This window comes from Mytilus galloprovincialis, chromosome 14, assembly GCF_965363235.1.
Source record: "Mytilus galloprovincialis chromosome 14, xbMytGall1.hap1.1, whole genome shotgun sequence".
NCBI classification, from domain to species: Eukaryota; Metazoa; Mollusca; class Bivalvia; order Mytilida; family Mytilidae; genus Mytilus; species Mytilus galloprovincialis.
In genome coordinates, this window is record NC_134851.1 from 53021232 (window position 1) to 53036934 (window position 15703).

Consider the following 15703-nt stretch of genomic DNA (forward strand, 5'->3'; position numbering starts at 1 on the left):
GCTTATTGTAAGAAGATTGGTCACCTGATGGCTGATTGTTTTAGACTCCAGAAGAAGAATGAACGAGATAATAAGCCGAAGACCAGTGCTTGTACGACACCTTATAATACCAGTACATTGGAATGCCCTGCGCGTCAGGCTTTTAAGTCCAGTTTTTGTGATTACATGGAGGAATACAAACCCTTTATGTCTGATGGGTTTGTTTCTATTGTTGATGATACCACTCTTCAGCCTATTAAGATTTTACGGGACACTGGAGCTTCTCAGACTTTATTGTTAGAAGGTGTGTTGCCTTTGTCCGAGAATACTTCTGTTGGTGCCTCCGTTTTGTTACAAGGTGTAGAGTTAGGTTGTATAGATGTTCCTCTCCATCGTATTTATCTGAAGTCAGATTTGATAACTGGACCAGTTGTTGTAGGTGTTCGTCCTAATCTCCCTGTTGAGGGTGTTACATTATTGCTAGGAAATGATCTAGCTAGGAACAAAGTGGTTGCTGAACCAATTGTTACCAGTGAACCGGTGGTGGATGTTAAATCACCTGAAGATGATGCTGAATTGTATCCAGCTTGTGTTGTTACTAGGGCGATGGCTAGAAAACAACAAAATCAGAATTTGCAAGAAGACAAGTTTGATTACATGGACCTTTCTGACACTTTTATAGCTGACATTGAAGGTCCTGGTCGCTCAGAAAAGGCCATTACAAGACCACCTAGTGTTAACAAGAATGTTATTATGCCATGGCCAGACGTTAACAGCCATTCATTAGACCGAAAGAATTTATCTGAAGAACAACAAAAAGACCCTGAGGTTCTTCAGCTCAGGCAGAGAGCTCAACCACAGGAGGAAGCAGACAAAGTGGCCGAATGCTATTACCATCAGGACGGCATTTTAATGAGGAAGTGGAGGCCTCCTGATGCCACCCCAGAGGAGGAATGGAGAGTGCTATACCAAGTGGTGGTGCCTAAAGTTTATAGGCAAGAAATTATTGGTCTTGCCCATGACACCCCCTTGGCTGGGCACTTAGGTATAAGGAAGACTTGCCTAAAAATATTGCAACATTTCTACTGGCCCAGACTTAGAAATGATGTCGCAGAATACTGCAAATCATGCCATATATGCCAGGTTGTTGGTAAACCTAACCAGAAAATACCACCAGCACCACTTCTGCCTATTCCAGCCTTTGACGAACCTTTCAGCAGAGTTCTAATTGACTGTGTTGGACCTTTACCAAAGACCAAGACTGGAAATGCATATTTATTGACAATCATGTGTACATCAACCCGCTTTCCTGAAGCTATTCCGCTCAGAAATATCAAGACACCTACTATCGTCAAAGCTTTGATCAAATTTTTCACATTAGTAGGACTTCCTAAGTCTATACAGTCCGACCAGGGATCAAATTTCATGTCAGGTTTATTTCAGCAAGTCGTATACCAGTTAGGGATTGCTCAGTACAGATCAAGTGCTTATCATCCAGAATCTCAAGGTGCCTTAGAACGTTTTCATCAAACATTGAAGAACATGATTAGAACTTTTTGTCTTCAATTTGACAGAGACTGGGATGATGGAGTTCACTTTCTACTTTTTGCGGTTCGAGAGGCTGTTCAAGAATCCCTTGGATTTAGTCCCTTTGAGTTGGTATTTGGTCATACTGTAAGGGGACCGTTAAAATTGATTAAGGAAAAGTGGCTTACTGAACATACTGACTTGAATCTTTTAGACTATGTATCTAGATTTAAAGAAAAATTGTATACTGCTTGTCAAATTGCTCAGAAAAACTTAAAAAATGTACAGAACAAGATGAAAATATGGTATGATAAAGATGCCAGGGACAGAGTTTTTGAGCCTGGTGATAAGGTACTTGTATTTCTGCCTGTCCCTAGACATCCTTTACAGGCTAAATATTGTGGTCCTTATACAATAGAGAATAAAATTAATGATTTGAATTATATTGTAAAAACTCCAGGTCGGCGCAAACAAAATAGAGTGTGTCATATTAATATGTTAAAACCATATTTTGAGCGTACTAATGTACTATGTGATAGTAAACCAGTTGCCACTTTAGGCATGGTTAACTTTGAGAACAATCATGACAAACCAGATGTAATTGAACCAACTTTTAGTTGTAAAACTATGGAAGAGACAGTTAGATTGAAAAATTCAGAAATTTTGTCAAATTTAGATTCAAAACTTGCACATCTGTCTTTTGATCGTAGAGAAGAAATAAAAACTTTGGTATTTTCTTTTAAAAATCTTTTTCCAGATGTGCCAAACAAAACCACTGCTGTTTGTCATGATGTTGATGTAGGAGATGCTTCTCCAATTAAGCAACATCCTTACAGGCTCAATCCACTCAAACTTGAAGTTATGAGAAAAGAAATTAAATATATGCTTGACAATGATATTATTGAGCCGAGTAACAGTGAATGGAGCTCTCCTTGTCTCCTTGTGCCAAAACCAGATAACACTTTTCGTTTCGTGACTGATTTCAGAAAAGTAAATTCAGTCTCAAAATCTGATTCCTATCCGATTCCAAGGATAGACGATTGTATTGACAATATTGGTCAAGCAAAATTTGTGAGCAAATTTGATTTATTGAAAGGTTATTGGCAAGTTCCATTGACACAGAGAGCTCGTGAAATATCAGCTTTTGTTACACCAGATGGCTTATTTCAATATACTGTAATGCCATTTGGCATGAAAAGTGCTCCAGCTACATTTCAAAGAATGATCAATAATGTTATAAAAGATTTAGACTGTTGTTATGCTTATATTGATGATCTTATTGTATGTAGTGATAGCTGGGAACAGCATTTAACACATTTATATGATACTTTTGATAGATTGTCAAAATCAAATTTGACTGTTAATCTTGGTAAAAGTGAATTTTGTCAGGCCACTGTTGATTATTTAGGGCATACAGTTGGCCAAGGTCAAGTAAAACCTATTATGGCTAAAGTGGAAGCTATTTCCAAATTCCCACCTCCTACAAATAGAAAACAACTTATGAGATATTTAGGCATGATTGGATTTTACAGAAAATTTTGTTCAAATTTTGCTACTGTTGTTCAACCATTGACTCATCTTTTACGGAAAGATTCTAAATTTATCTGGAGCGGAAATTGTCAAAAAGCTTTTGAAAATAGCAAATCACTTTTAATTAATAGTCCAGTTCTGATTACTCCAGACTTTGAAAAACAATTTAAACTTGCCGTTGATGCAAGCGATGTAGGAATAGGAGCTGTTTTATATCAAGAGACAGATGATAATGTTGAAAAACCTATATCATATTTTTCTAAGAAATTGGATAAACATCAGAAAAATTATTCAACTATTGAAAAAGAGTGTTTTGCAATGTTGTCAGCACTTCAACATTTTGATGTATATTTGAATCCCACTGTATATCCTATTCTTGTTTATACTGATCATAATCCTCTCACCTTCATGCATAAAATGAGAAACAAGAATCAGAGGTTGACTAGGTGGAGTTTATTGTTACAGGAATATGATGTAATTGTAAAACATATTAAGGGTAAAGATAATGTAATAGCTGATGCTTTATCTAGAGCTTATTAAATCACTTTGTATATATTATGTATTTTTGTTCATATTATTCATGATAAGTTTTTGTTACACTAAAACTTCTTTTAAGGGGGGAGGTGTTATGATATTGTAATTATTATGTTTATTTATGTTGGCCTAATTTGTGTTGTATGGCCTGATAGTTGTTTACCAAATAATCTTATAACTGTGCAGTTTAGGAATCACTGGAACAATCACAGAATGATTGGAACTTTCTAGAATGATCCTTATAAAAGATGCGTAATTTAAACTTCTACGTTATTCCAGAAACTTCCGTTGTAACTTTCCAGGATTTTCCACAATGTTCCATTATAGAGTGTTCTAGAATTTTCCATGACAACACTATATATACAGACACTAAAGTTAAACTCTCATAATTAAACTTGGACATAGACATTGATAGACATTAGTATTCACAGCATTTGGATTGACACTTTTATTCTACAAACAACATCATACTGGATTGTGACATTAGTAGTGAACGTAATATTCAAATTGGATTCCGAAAGATTTCCGGATACAGATAAAGATAACAGATTGGACTCATATTTTGACAGTTAAGTTAACAGTAATATTTGTGTAATACCTTTTGTAAACTTTTGTATATTAAATATTGTTAAATTTTACTATTGATTTGTGTCTTTTGTTGGCTACAATTTAAAGGCGATTTCTGGCCGTAACAATATAGACCGCAACATAAACTGTGGAAAACATGGAAAGATATGGCGAAAATGAGCACGCCACTCTATATTTGAAATGTCAAGATGTTTCATTTGTCATGATAATAAAAATATCTTAACTTCTTTCTGAAAAGAAACAACATCAGTATGATCTTCACTGAATGATTTTATGCTCTATTTTTTTGTATGTAAACATTCATCTTTTCAAATATATTTTCATTAGAAAGAAAATAGTTTCCTTTTTTACAACAGATTTATCTTAATTTTTCTATGTAATAAGAAATATTTGAGATTTGATGTATGGTTTATTTTCCAGTTGGAGAAGCACCAAAACTCCTGGAACCCTTACAAGATACAACCATTGTATCACCTAATGACGCCACCCTAGAATGTGATCTCCTACTGGGAGAACCAGAGGCAGAAATCACATGGTAAGTGGTTTTACAATTACAAAATATTGCATGGTGTTAGATTGGGCCTATCATTTCCATTTTAAACCAAATTTGATAAATGTGCAAAGAAATATGTTTTTAGTTTTTCATATATTTTGGATTTGTACTTAATTCAAGTATAAATCATTTATTTTGAGCATTAGGTAACAACTCAATATAAATTAGTTGAACTACAAAAACTTTACAGCAACTTATAGTCTTTGCAATGCTTCTTTTTTGGTGGCATCTTTAATAGTAATACACCACCAACTGAAAACTATATATGATTTTTTTTTCTACCAAAGGTTTAAGGGTAAAAAGGAGGTGAAGAAGAGCCCTAAATATGAGATGAGTTATGAAGATGAGGTTGCTGGCCTAACCATCCATCAAACCAAACCAGATGATGCTGGGGTTTACAGTTGCCAGGCAACCAATATCATTGGACAAGTACAAACAGAAGGAACACTCTCTGTACATAGTGAGTTTGTTTTGGTTTCTCTTAACAAGATGTTGAAATTACTTTTGATGCTTTTACTTGTTTACATACAATTCAGAAAGAACCAAAACATACAGCATACCAGAGAATCTGAATTGGGTTTACAGATGATGGGCCTTATCTACAGAGAAAAAATTACCAAAAAAAAGAGAGAATAGAGAAAGATAGCATTGGAAAAATTAAGAAAAGAGAATAATGGGGTGCTAAAATATAAATGATAGAAAATAATAAGAAAACATTGAAAGACTGTAGAAAAATTACCTGAAAAAAAAAGAATAAAGAAATGAAGGACCCCCATCAATTCAGACATTCATACAATGTATCTCATTGAGGTTACTGCACACATATCTGAAATGAATGAATACCTAAAAAGAAATGTTTATGGAGATTTTGTTTCTTTGCAGCTCTCCCGCAACTTGATTATGACAACAAACTGAAGAGTAAACAGTCCATCAAGGCAGGAGGCTCTTTATCATTGACTGTTAATATCAGTGGTATCCCATCACCTAAAGTCGCATGGCTTTTAAATGGAGAAACAATAGAAAAATCACCACGTCTGACAATGGAAACAACAGAAGAGTTCTCTATCCTGACAATAAAAAATGCCACACTAGAGGATGCTGGAAATTACAAAATTACAGCAGAAAATGTTGTTGGAAAAGCTGAAGCTGACTTTGAAGTTGTTGTCAAAGGTCAATATCTGTTTTTAAGACTGAAACTGGAAATGATATTTTAGATTCATATGAAGTTAAATTGGTCATCTTTTACAATCTACTTTTGGAATATTTTTTAAGGAAAATAAGTATGAAATAATTATTTTGATTTGTATGGGTAATATCAGTTTCTTATTCAAAATTTCTGATTAAATTTATTGAAGAAAAAAAATACATATATGTAAAACCCTCTAGAGCATGCTAGCCAATCATTTATACAAATAAGAATTTCTTTCAACCATTCTTTATTTGTTTTATAGACAAACCATCCAAACCAAACAACTTATCTGTGCCTGAAGTCCAGAAAGATTCTGCATTGTTGTCATGGGAACAACCCACTGACACAGGAGGATGTGACATCACAGATTACATCATTGAAAAACGTGATGCCAAGAGAAACACCTGGACACCCGTTGACAAAGTTGACAGATCGACATTTTCTTACAATGTAATGAAACTGTTGGAAGGAAATGAATATTACTTCCGTGTCATTGCTAAAAATGAGATCGGTTCAAGTGAACCAGCAGAAATGGACAAAGGCACTGTTGCTAAGAGTCCATTTGGTATGTACACAAGTTTTGTCAAAATTGAGACAATTATTTACAAAGAAATGTTTTGATTTTTGTTGGATAATTTTAATATTTATAAATGCATCATAGTTTGATCAAATTCTTTCAGTTAAAAAAAATAGCAGATTATAAGATAACTATCATGTTTAGAGCAGTTTGACAACATAATGCTACGAAAATATGACCATATAAACCAAATGCATTCTCATAATATTACATTATTGTAAAAGAATATTTTAGGCATTGTTAATACTATTGACCCTATATTACAGATGTCCCTGATGCACCACAGAATCTACAGCCATCAGAAATTACAAAGTCATCTATGACCTTAACTTGGGAACAACCAGAAAACAATGGAGGTTCTCCCGTCATTGGTTACATGGTAGAACGTAAACCAGCTGACAGTACAAGATGGACAAAGGTCAACAAGAAATCCCTCTCGGATACAATGTTTACAGCCATGGACTTAGTGGAGGGATCTAAATATCAGTTCCGTGTGTCAGCAGAAAATGCTGCTGGTATCGGCAAGCCAAGTCAACCAACTGGACCAATCTTGGCTAAAAATCAATTTGGTAAGAAATACAATAAAAGAAAATTTTTGGGTCAATATCTGAAACAAACAAAAAAAGGTTCTGTAAATTCAGAGATTTTTGTATCCATTTATCATTGTGATTGTTGAACATTATATGAAAATGCAAGATGAATTATTATAATTTGAGGAAATGATGCATATGAATAAGTCTTACAAATTTTTTAATGTGAGTTTTATTTTGGTGACACCCAACCAATTGCAATTTTCATATTCATAAAAACATTAAAAAAAAATCTGAATCTACAGGTACTATTTATTATATGCTTTACTTTTTATAAATTGTTAGTTGGATAGAGAGTTGTCTCATTGGCACTCATACCACATCTTCCTATATCTATTAATTGTAAATATTTGGAACAATTACACGAATGTATGAATATTGGTTCCACTACATTGCAGTATTTTTAATCACCAGCACCTTTTGATATTGAAGACTGAGTTTAATAGTTTGTCTCTTTCTTCGATTTAGAAAAACCAGATGCACCAAGACAGCCAGAAATAACAGAAGTTACAAAGAATTCCATCTCTCTGAAATGGGTAGCACCAGAAAAAGATGGAGGAAGTCCTATCTTCAATTATGTCATTGAATCTAAACCACCAAGGTCACATAAATGGGTACCAGTCACACATAACATCCAGGTACCAGATTGTGCCTTCACAGTGAAAGATCTAACAGAAGGATTTGAGTATGAGTTCCGTGTTCTTGCTGAGAACAAGGCTGGATTAAGTAAACCTTCACCATCTACAGGCCCTGTCTTAGCCAAGGAACCAATAAGTAAGTCGTTAATGGATTAATCAAGTTTTATGGGATATATTGTCTCATTATTTTAAACTTCAACAGTAGTTTCTAATTGCATACATGACTTAAAATTAGTGTAATTTTTATCTATAAGAAGACATAAAATAAGAAATTATTGAGTAATACAATCAGATTTTTAGAAAAAAGTGCTTTTACATTATGGCATAACAGTATATTGATGTGTTATTTTACAGTTGGAGAAGCACCATCAGTACTTGAGGGAATCCCAGACGTGTCTGTCTTACTTGGAGAAGCCACAACATTGGAATGTAAAATCAATGGACAGCCACAACCATCTGTGGAATGGTTAGTAAAAATTAAATTAGGCTTTCCATTATGAAGAAAGAAATTGTATACAATTTTAGTATATAAAACTATATAACAAGACAATTTTTACTTGATTTTAATGGTGCATAATATAGAAGTATATGACAATTCAAGAACTGAAAAATTCAAATAAATAAGGTATGACTTGAACCACTATAGTTCATTAAGTTAAATATTTATTGCAGATATCCTCTCTATTTCATAATTATGTTTATTTACCGCAGTTTCATATTTTTTTTAATGTAAATTTCATCAATTCTACAAGTATTAATCTCACAAATCTTTCCAAAAAATGAGGAATCAAGTAAAATACAACTGTCAAATTGTTATAATAGTTTTAATATTTATTACAATTCTTATCCTTTTGCCTCAATAAAAACCTTGCAATAATGTGTTGATTTACTGTTGACATGATTCATAATATTCTACAAGTTAATTTCACGGTAAGCTACCTTTAATGAGATAATAACTCAAACTTAATTTGAAAAAAAACTGTTGCAGGTCCAAAGACAACAAAACTATTCCTTCAACTAAGAAATATGAGACTAGCTATGACAACATGGTAGCCTCATTGACCTTGAGAGAGGTCACAGAGAAGGATGCTGGGACATACAAATGTGAGGCCTCCAATGATTTAGGTTCTGTCTCAACCTCAGGACAACTAGAGGTTCAGGGTAAGATATCTGGCTCAAACTTTTTTTCCTTTCAGATATTTAACATTAGCTTTACAATATATATGTACTGTAAAAATAATACATGTGTATAAAGTTGTTGTCAAATCCAATAATTGTTTTGAGGCATGTAGATTTTATAGTTGATTCAAAATGTAAAATGAACTTGTATGATTCTGATTTGCTTTTTAAGAGTCAAACTATTTCCAGCCGTCAATTCTCCATTACTGTTACTTTATAATACATAGTTATTGGCAAAAAGAAGAACTGTGCTGAATGAAATTATCTTAAACAGGATATAACATACCACATAACGTTTGACTATTTACTTCAAAAGTGCTATAAAATTATCACTGAACTTATATTTTATAATGTAATAAGCATTAAATAAAAACATTAATTCTTTCATTTCAGCTGCACCAAAACTGGAATATGATAATAAATTCAGAGACTTAATAACTCTACGCAGTGGAACATCACTAAGAATTCCAGTAACAGTGAGTGGAATTCCTAAACCTTCTGTCACATGGTGTAAAGATGATCAGACCATCAAACCATCCAGTCGTCTTAACCTTGATACCACACCGACAGGAAGTACTTTACAAGTCAAGAAAGCTACCAGAGAGGATGATGGCATGTATGCAATCATGGCTGAAAATGAGGCTGGTGATGCCAAGGCAACCTTCGATGTAGAGGTCACAGGTCAGTCATATTGGGGAATTATTGGATGGAAATTAAAGCGTAAAAAAGTGAAAACTCATCAATATGAATGAGTAACTATGATAATAACCTGTATTCTGATATAGGATCCACACAACTGTATGCAGATCTTCATAAAATCGCAATAATTAATCTAGCATTTTAGTCCATTCTCCAAAATAAGAAGATGTTATATGATTGCCAATGAGACAACTATCCATCAGAATTCAAATGACATGGATATTTAGCTTTTTTTCAAACTCAATAGAAACATTGTGTAAATGTAAACCATTATAACTAAACAAATGGACTAACAATAATGTTTTCAATGTAGACATCCCTGGACCCCCTGAAGGACCAATAGAGGTCACAGACCTTCTCAAAGATAGTGTCACACTGTCATGGCAACCACCAAAAGATGATGGTGGATCAGACATTAAACAATACAATGTAGACATGCGTGAACAGAACCGATCCCAGTGGACTAAAGTGGGATCTGTCAAAGCACCAACCACAACTTTAACACCAAGCAGATTAATGGATGGAAAACAATACATGTTTAGAGTTACTGCTGAAAATGACATTGGTGTTTCCAAACCTTTGGAGACATCTGAATCAATTATTCCAAAGAGTCCATTTGGTAGGTTTGGATATGCAACCCGAATTGACAAAAGTTTGGTGTTCAATATTAACAGCATGATGTCTTGAAAATGATTGTGAATGCTTTGTTTTATTGTTTTTGTTTAAACATACTGTGGATTCATTTATTTACGTGGGCACCAATTTTCGTGGATGAATGAAAATTGCATGTTTGTGGAAATTTAATTTCGTGGTTTTCCGAAATCTTTATACAAGCCTTTGGAAAGTTTGTCATTCGTTGAACATTTAATTTCGTTGTTCACCAATACCCACGAAATCCACGAAAATTGGTATACAACGAATAATAATGAATCCACAGTAAATCAGTGTATAATTTATGTAGCTTGACATTTTGGTCACAAATTACTTGGTTCTTTTTATCGGTGACAAGAAATGGCAAACATGTAAATAAAAGATTTATAATTTCTATGTCCTAAATTACATACTGCTATGGCAGTGATAAATGTGGTCTTCTTTCACTCAAAATTCTGATAAATATGTTAATGTGCAAGAAGACCACATTTCTTTTCATATTATGATTAAAATCCGAGCAAAATTTACCATGATTGTCTTATTAGAATTGTTTTCATATTCATCAAAGCATGTGCCTTTATGTTTGTGAATCAAATATTAATCTATTTGAGTGAATTTGAAGAGAATTATCCATCCAAAAGTAAAAAAATTCCTATTATTTCTAAACTGAAACAGGATTTTTAATGTGTCACGCAGGGGCATTCTTTTACTTAGGGACACACATTTTTTAACTAAAGATTAGGTTTTGATTAGGACCTTTTATCTTAAGCTTAGTGTTTAATTAGGTTAAGGTTTAGGTTATATACATATATTAATCAGTCATTGATATTTAGGTATTGATCTCAGCAACCTTCTCCTTTAAAGAACAATTTATTGCATTTACAAATGTATGTAAAAAGGTGCATGATAAGACTTATAATCATGTCTTGAAGATAAACAAACAAGTCTCTATTACAAATTTGATAATAACATATTCATTTCATAATGGAATATAACATGTTCCTTTCAAAGTTCATCCCTGTAGATATTACATCACTAAATGGATCGCTTTCATTATGTCAAATTTTGAAATGAGCATTTTGAGGAATCATTGTTTACGTCTAAAGAACCATTTGGTCCAATTTAATTATCAAATCAAGTTTTAAATTAATTTCTAAAGAACCCGGTCCATTTAATCGAATTTATTTATCAAATCATGTTTTTAAATTTATTTTGAATTTTATATATCATACTCGAGCTAAATATGTGATGAAAAGATTTATTTACATATCAATTATAATGTGATTTTTACATCAATAACATTTTACATATTTTAACCATATGTTATATTATAATTATCAATACTATATATTTTTATTATATTTTTATCATTAACTGCTGAAAATTGTTGAACATTCCTTTATTGAAATATGTTTTTTTATAATCAGAATTTTTTGAATTTTTAGAAATCAAAATGTATGACATGTGTTATAAGGTTGTGAATCTCCCTTTTTTAATGTGATATGTTATAGAAGTTATAGTAGTTAGTTATTAGTTAATTGAAGTTAGATTGTTAATTAATAGAATGTTACTAGTTACTAATATATTGTATATTTTGATCAAATCAAATGCATGACAGAGTGTCGTTGATTTTTAAAACCATTCATATAAGGGTTGAAAGCAAGAAATTATTGGATTGTAAAAGAAGTGGCCTTTTTTGTCCTAATTTTATACATGTACATGTATCTTCAGAATCTTTTATCTATTCAAAATTTGTTTTACATGTTTCATTGTATTTTATTTTGAGATACCATTATTGTATTTAATTTATCCACTTGATTGTGTTTTAAGTGCTTCAAATTTTTATTTTTTTTTATCATTTCATTCCAGTGCTAGTTTTTTTTTTTTACGATGATCTTGGACAAAAGATCTTGTGCATGTGTTTTTAAATATTCAAATGAATGGTTTAAATGAAGTTGTTATGTGAGATGCCTAAGATTAATAATAGTAATTTTGAATTGTGTACATTTTAATCAATAAAATGTTGAATAAATAAATTATATTAACAAAATGTTTTATTGTTTGTCTCTTAGATTGATAGCATGGCGTTTTATTGTTTGTCTCTTAGATTGATAGCATGGCGTTTTGTTGATTTTCAAGATTTTGCATGAAACTGAGACATTAGAATGCATCTGGCAACTTCACAAAAGATAGAGAAACTGCTAAAAAAAGATACCATGACTTTAAAAAAAGATACCATGACTAAAAAAAAAAGATATCATGAACTGAAAAAAAGATACCATGAACTGAAAAAAAAAAGATACCATGACTTTAAAAAAAGATACCATGAACTGAAAAAAAAAGATACCATGAACTGAAAAAAAAGATACCATGACTTTAAAAAAAGATACCATGAACTGAAAAAAGGATACCCGATACCATGAACTTATAGGAAAAATACCATGAACTTAAAAAAAGATACCACAAACTAAAAAATTAGTATACTTTGAATTGAAAAAGAATACCACAAATTAAAAAAGTAATATCGGGAACTAAAAAAATTATACAAGGAACCGAAGAATAAAATATCATAAACTGAAAAAAGGATTCCATGAACTTTATAAAAAATACCATGAACTTTTTGGTTTTGACATTTTCTACACTTTCCTTGAATGTTGCCTCTCAAACCTTTCCATATCTAGCTATGAAGTTCCTGATGTTGTAAGCATTTTAAACCTTTTTTGGTTTGGAAAAGTACTTACTTAGTTTAGAGTTGGTATTTTGTTTATCAATGTAAGGATAAAATAATCATCAAAACCTCTATTACTGTGCTTATCCAGTGACCTTTGGGGTATCACATTAGCAAAGACCAAAACAGTTTACCAAATTGCAGTCAGATTTCTACTCCAACTAACTGATCAACTGGTAAAATATTTTAGCAGATTGCTCAAGTGAAGTGTTGTTAGTATGAAGTGAGTGCTGTAAAATAAAAAGTTATACTTACCATCCAGATCCAGTCAGTTCATACCTTTGTCAATCATTTCTAACTCAAATAATATCTTGCTATAGTATGAGTCACTGAATAAAATGGTCTAATTTTAACATGGAAACTTCTATCATAAATAAATATTATAAATGAATAGTTCAAAACATTGTTTTGTAGGTGTATATTCTATAGCTTTGTCTTCTAAGATGAAGTTATTGTGCAATTGTGATTCGAATAACATTTTGTATACAAATTACTGATCTGCTGGCAATAAAGGGAAATAATTTACATTACAAATAATCAGCAAAATTTTGTTCTGTCTGACAAATATCAAATTTCCCCATTTAATTTGTTGTAACATTATTTCTGTTATTATTTAACTTTTATCCTCTGTTCTAAAACGAACAATGAAACTTATTTAATGATGAAAGACGATTAACAGCTGTTTTGCAAAATGTTGAATTGTTCAAAGTATAAAGGATTGTCTACCAAGGAGTACAAGATATCTTATAAGCAGTATTTTGCAAAACCTTTCTAATTTGTGTTTTACATGCCCTTCAATTTCATACTAATTTTGCATTTCATTTTTTTTTTTTATGAATCTTTTGTAGGCAAAATCATAAGCCTCGTATCATTGATTAAATTTTATGTGTACATTTGAACTCAATATAAATTATTTCCCTTTAATGACAGCAGATCAGTAATTTGCATAGAAAATGTTATTCGAATCACAATTGCACAATAACTTCATCTTAGAAGACAAAGCTATAAAATATACACCTACAAAACAATGTTTTGAACTATTCATTTATAATATTTATTTATGATAGAAGTTTCCATGTTAAAATTAGACCATTTTATTCAGTGACTCATACTATAGTAAGATATTATTTGTGTTAGAAATGATTGACAAAGGTATCAACTGACTGGATCTGGATGGTAAGTATAACTTTTTTATTTTACAGCACTCACTTCAAACTAACAACATTTCACATGAGCAATCTGCTAAAATATTTTACCAGTTGATCAGTTAGTTGGAGTAGAAATCTGACTGCAATTTGGTAAACTGTTTTGGTCTTTGCAAATGTGATACCCCAAAGGTCACTGGATAAGCACTGTAAAAGAATTTGATTATTGATTATTATTTGGTCAACACCAAAGCTTGCTACCTAAATTTCTTGATTAAAATTGGGATAAAAAAACGAATAATTTGACTTTTTCAGCTCTTTTATTCTTTATTTGTTGTATTGTTTCATAATACAATCAGATAATTTTCAAGAACAAAAATAGAGTATTGTATGTAATGCTTACAATAAGAGATAATTGAAAAGCTATTACATGTATACAGAAAAAATGAACATTGACCACCTACATGAACTATCCATATTTTTATGAAAAGAAGTCCAATGCACAAAAAATAGTTTGGGGCAGCCTTGAATGGTTATTTCAGTAAATATTAAAGGGATGCATACCTAAATTTTAAATCACAAAAAAAAACCCAGACAAAACAGATACAGGGGTAAAAAGCATCTGACAATCATACAATAGTATGCAATATTAAAATAATAAGCATGCAAATTGAGAACATGAGTACTTCAGTTTATTAGTGCTATTTATAAATAAAATTCATCTGCAATAAAAATTTATGAATGACTTTAGGCAAACCATCAAAACCAGAAGGACCATTGACTGCATCTGACATCACAGCTGATAGTGTTAAACTGTCATGGCAACCATCAAAATCAGATGGAGGCTCCCCAATCAAAGAATACATTATTGAAAAATATGACAAGAGACGTTTATCCTGGACTAAGGTTGGGAGTGTGGATGATAAAACATTGAGTTTTGTTGTTCCCAAGTTGATAGAAGGTACTCCATACCAGTTCAGAGTATTAGCTGTTAACGCTGAAGGAGCAAGTGAGGCTCTTGTTACTGATGCAGAAATCAAACCTAAACAACAACCAAGTAAGTTAAATCCTGTTGATAAATATATTATGAATCTATCAAGTATACACCTTATCGCTAATCCTGGCTGACCACAGAATCTGTCCCGCTCGAACTATTCAATTCATACAACAATCACTTTTCCATTGTGGCATCAGATATTTTGTATTATGACATCAAAATTTTACTGGAACCTGTGTGATGTCCAGTAATGGTGGACAAATAGCAATAAGGTGTATTCAAAAAGATGAAAAAAACATAAAGATTCTTGTACATGGAGTTTGAAATTACAAATGTTTTAAAGTCAAAAGGGAATTGTCAACTATAGAAAGTGAGAAAAGGATGTTGCATTCCTTTGTGTTGGTGCCAATTTCATAGATTTAGAAAATTTTCTATTTTGTGGAAATCATTAGAAAACAAATTCTGCAGTTAATGCCTACTGAAAATTTGCATTATACCAGATTTTTATGTTACATAGTAAATAATATTTACACCCCAGTCTATATTGATTTACTAACAAAAATTCATGAAACATTTATATACTGAATATACATTTTATA

General features: G+C 31.8%; 1 protein-coding gene across 22 annotated transcripts in view; it reads left to right on the forward strand.

Moving 5' to 3' along the window:
- The window catches only part of LOC143058355 (uncharacterized), a 295609-nt gene that overhangs the window by 218857 nt on the left and 61049 nt on the right, over positions 1-15703 (forward strand). For all 22 annotated transcript variants that reach the window (XM_076231837.1, XM_076231830.1, XM_076231829.1 and 19 more), the window contains 11 exons: positions 4579-4693; positions 4999-5171; positions 5594-5881; positions 6163-6465; positions 6744-7046; positions 7536-7841; positions 8060-8171; positions 8694-8866; positions 9278-9565; positions 9897-10202; positions 14859-15164. In XM_076231837.1, the coding sequence (XP_076087952.1) occupies positions 4579-4693; positions 4999-5171; positions 5594-5881; positions 6163-6465; positions 6744-7046; positions 7536-7841; positions 8060-8171; positions 8694-8866; positions 9278-9565; positions 9897-10202; positions 14859-15164 (2673 nt within the window). The remainder of the gene's footprint in view (positions 1-4578; positions 4694-4998; positions 5172-5593; positions 5882-6162; positions 6466-6743; positions 7047-7535; positions 7842-8059; positions 8172-8693; positions 8867-9277; positions 9566-9896; positions 10203-14858; positions 15165-15703) is intronic.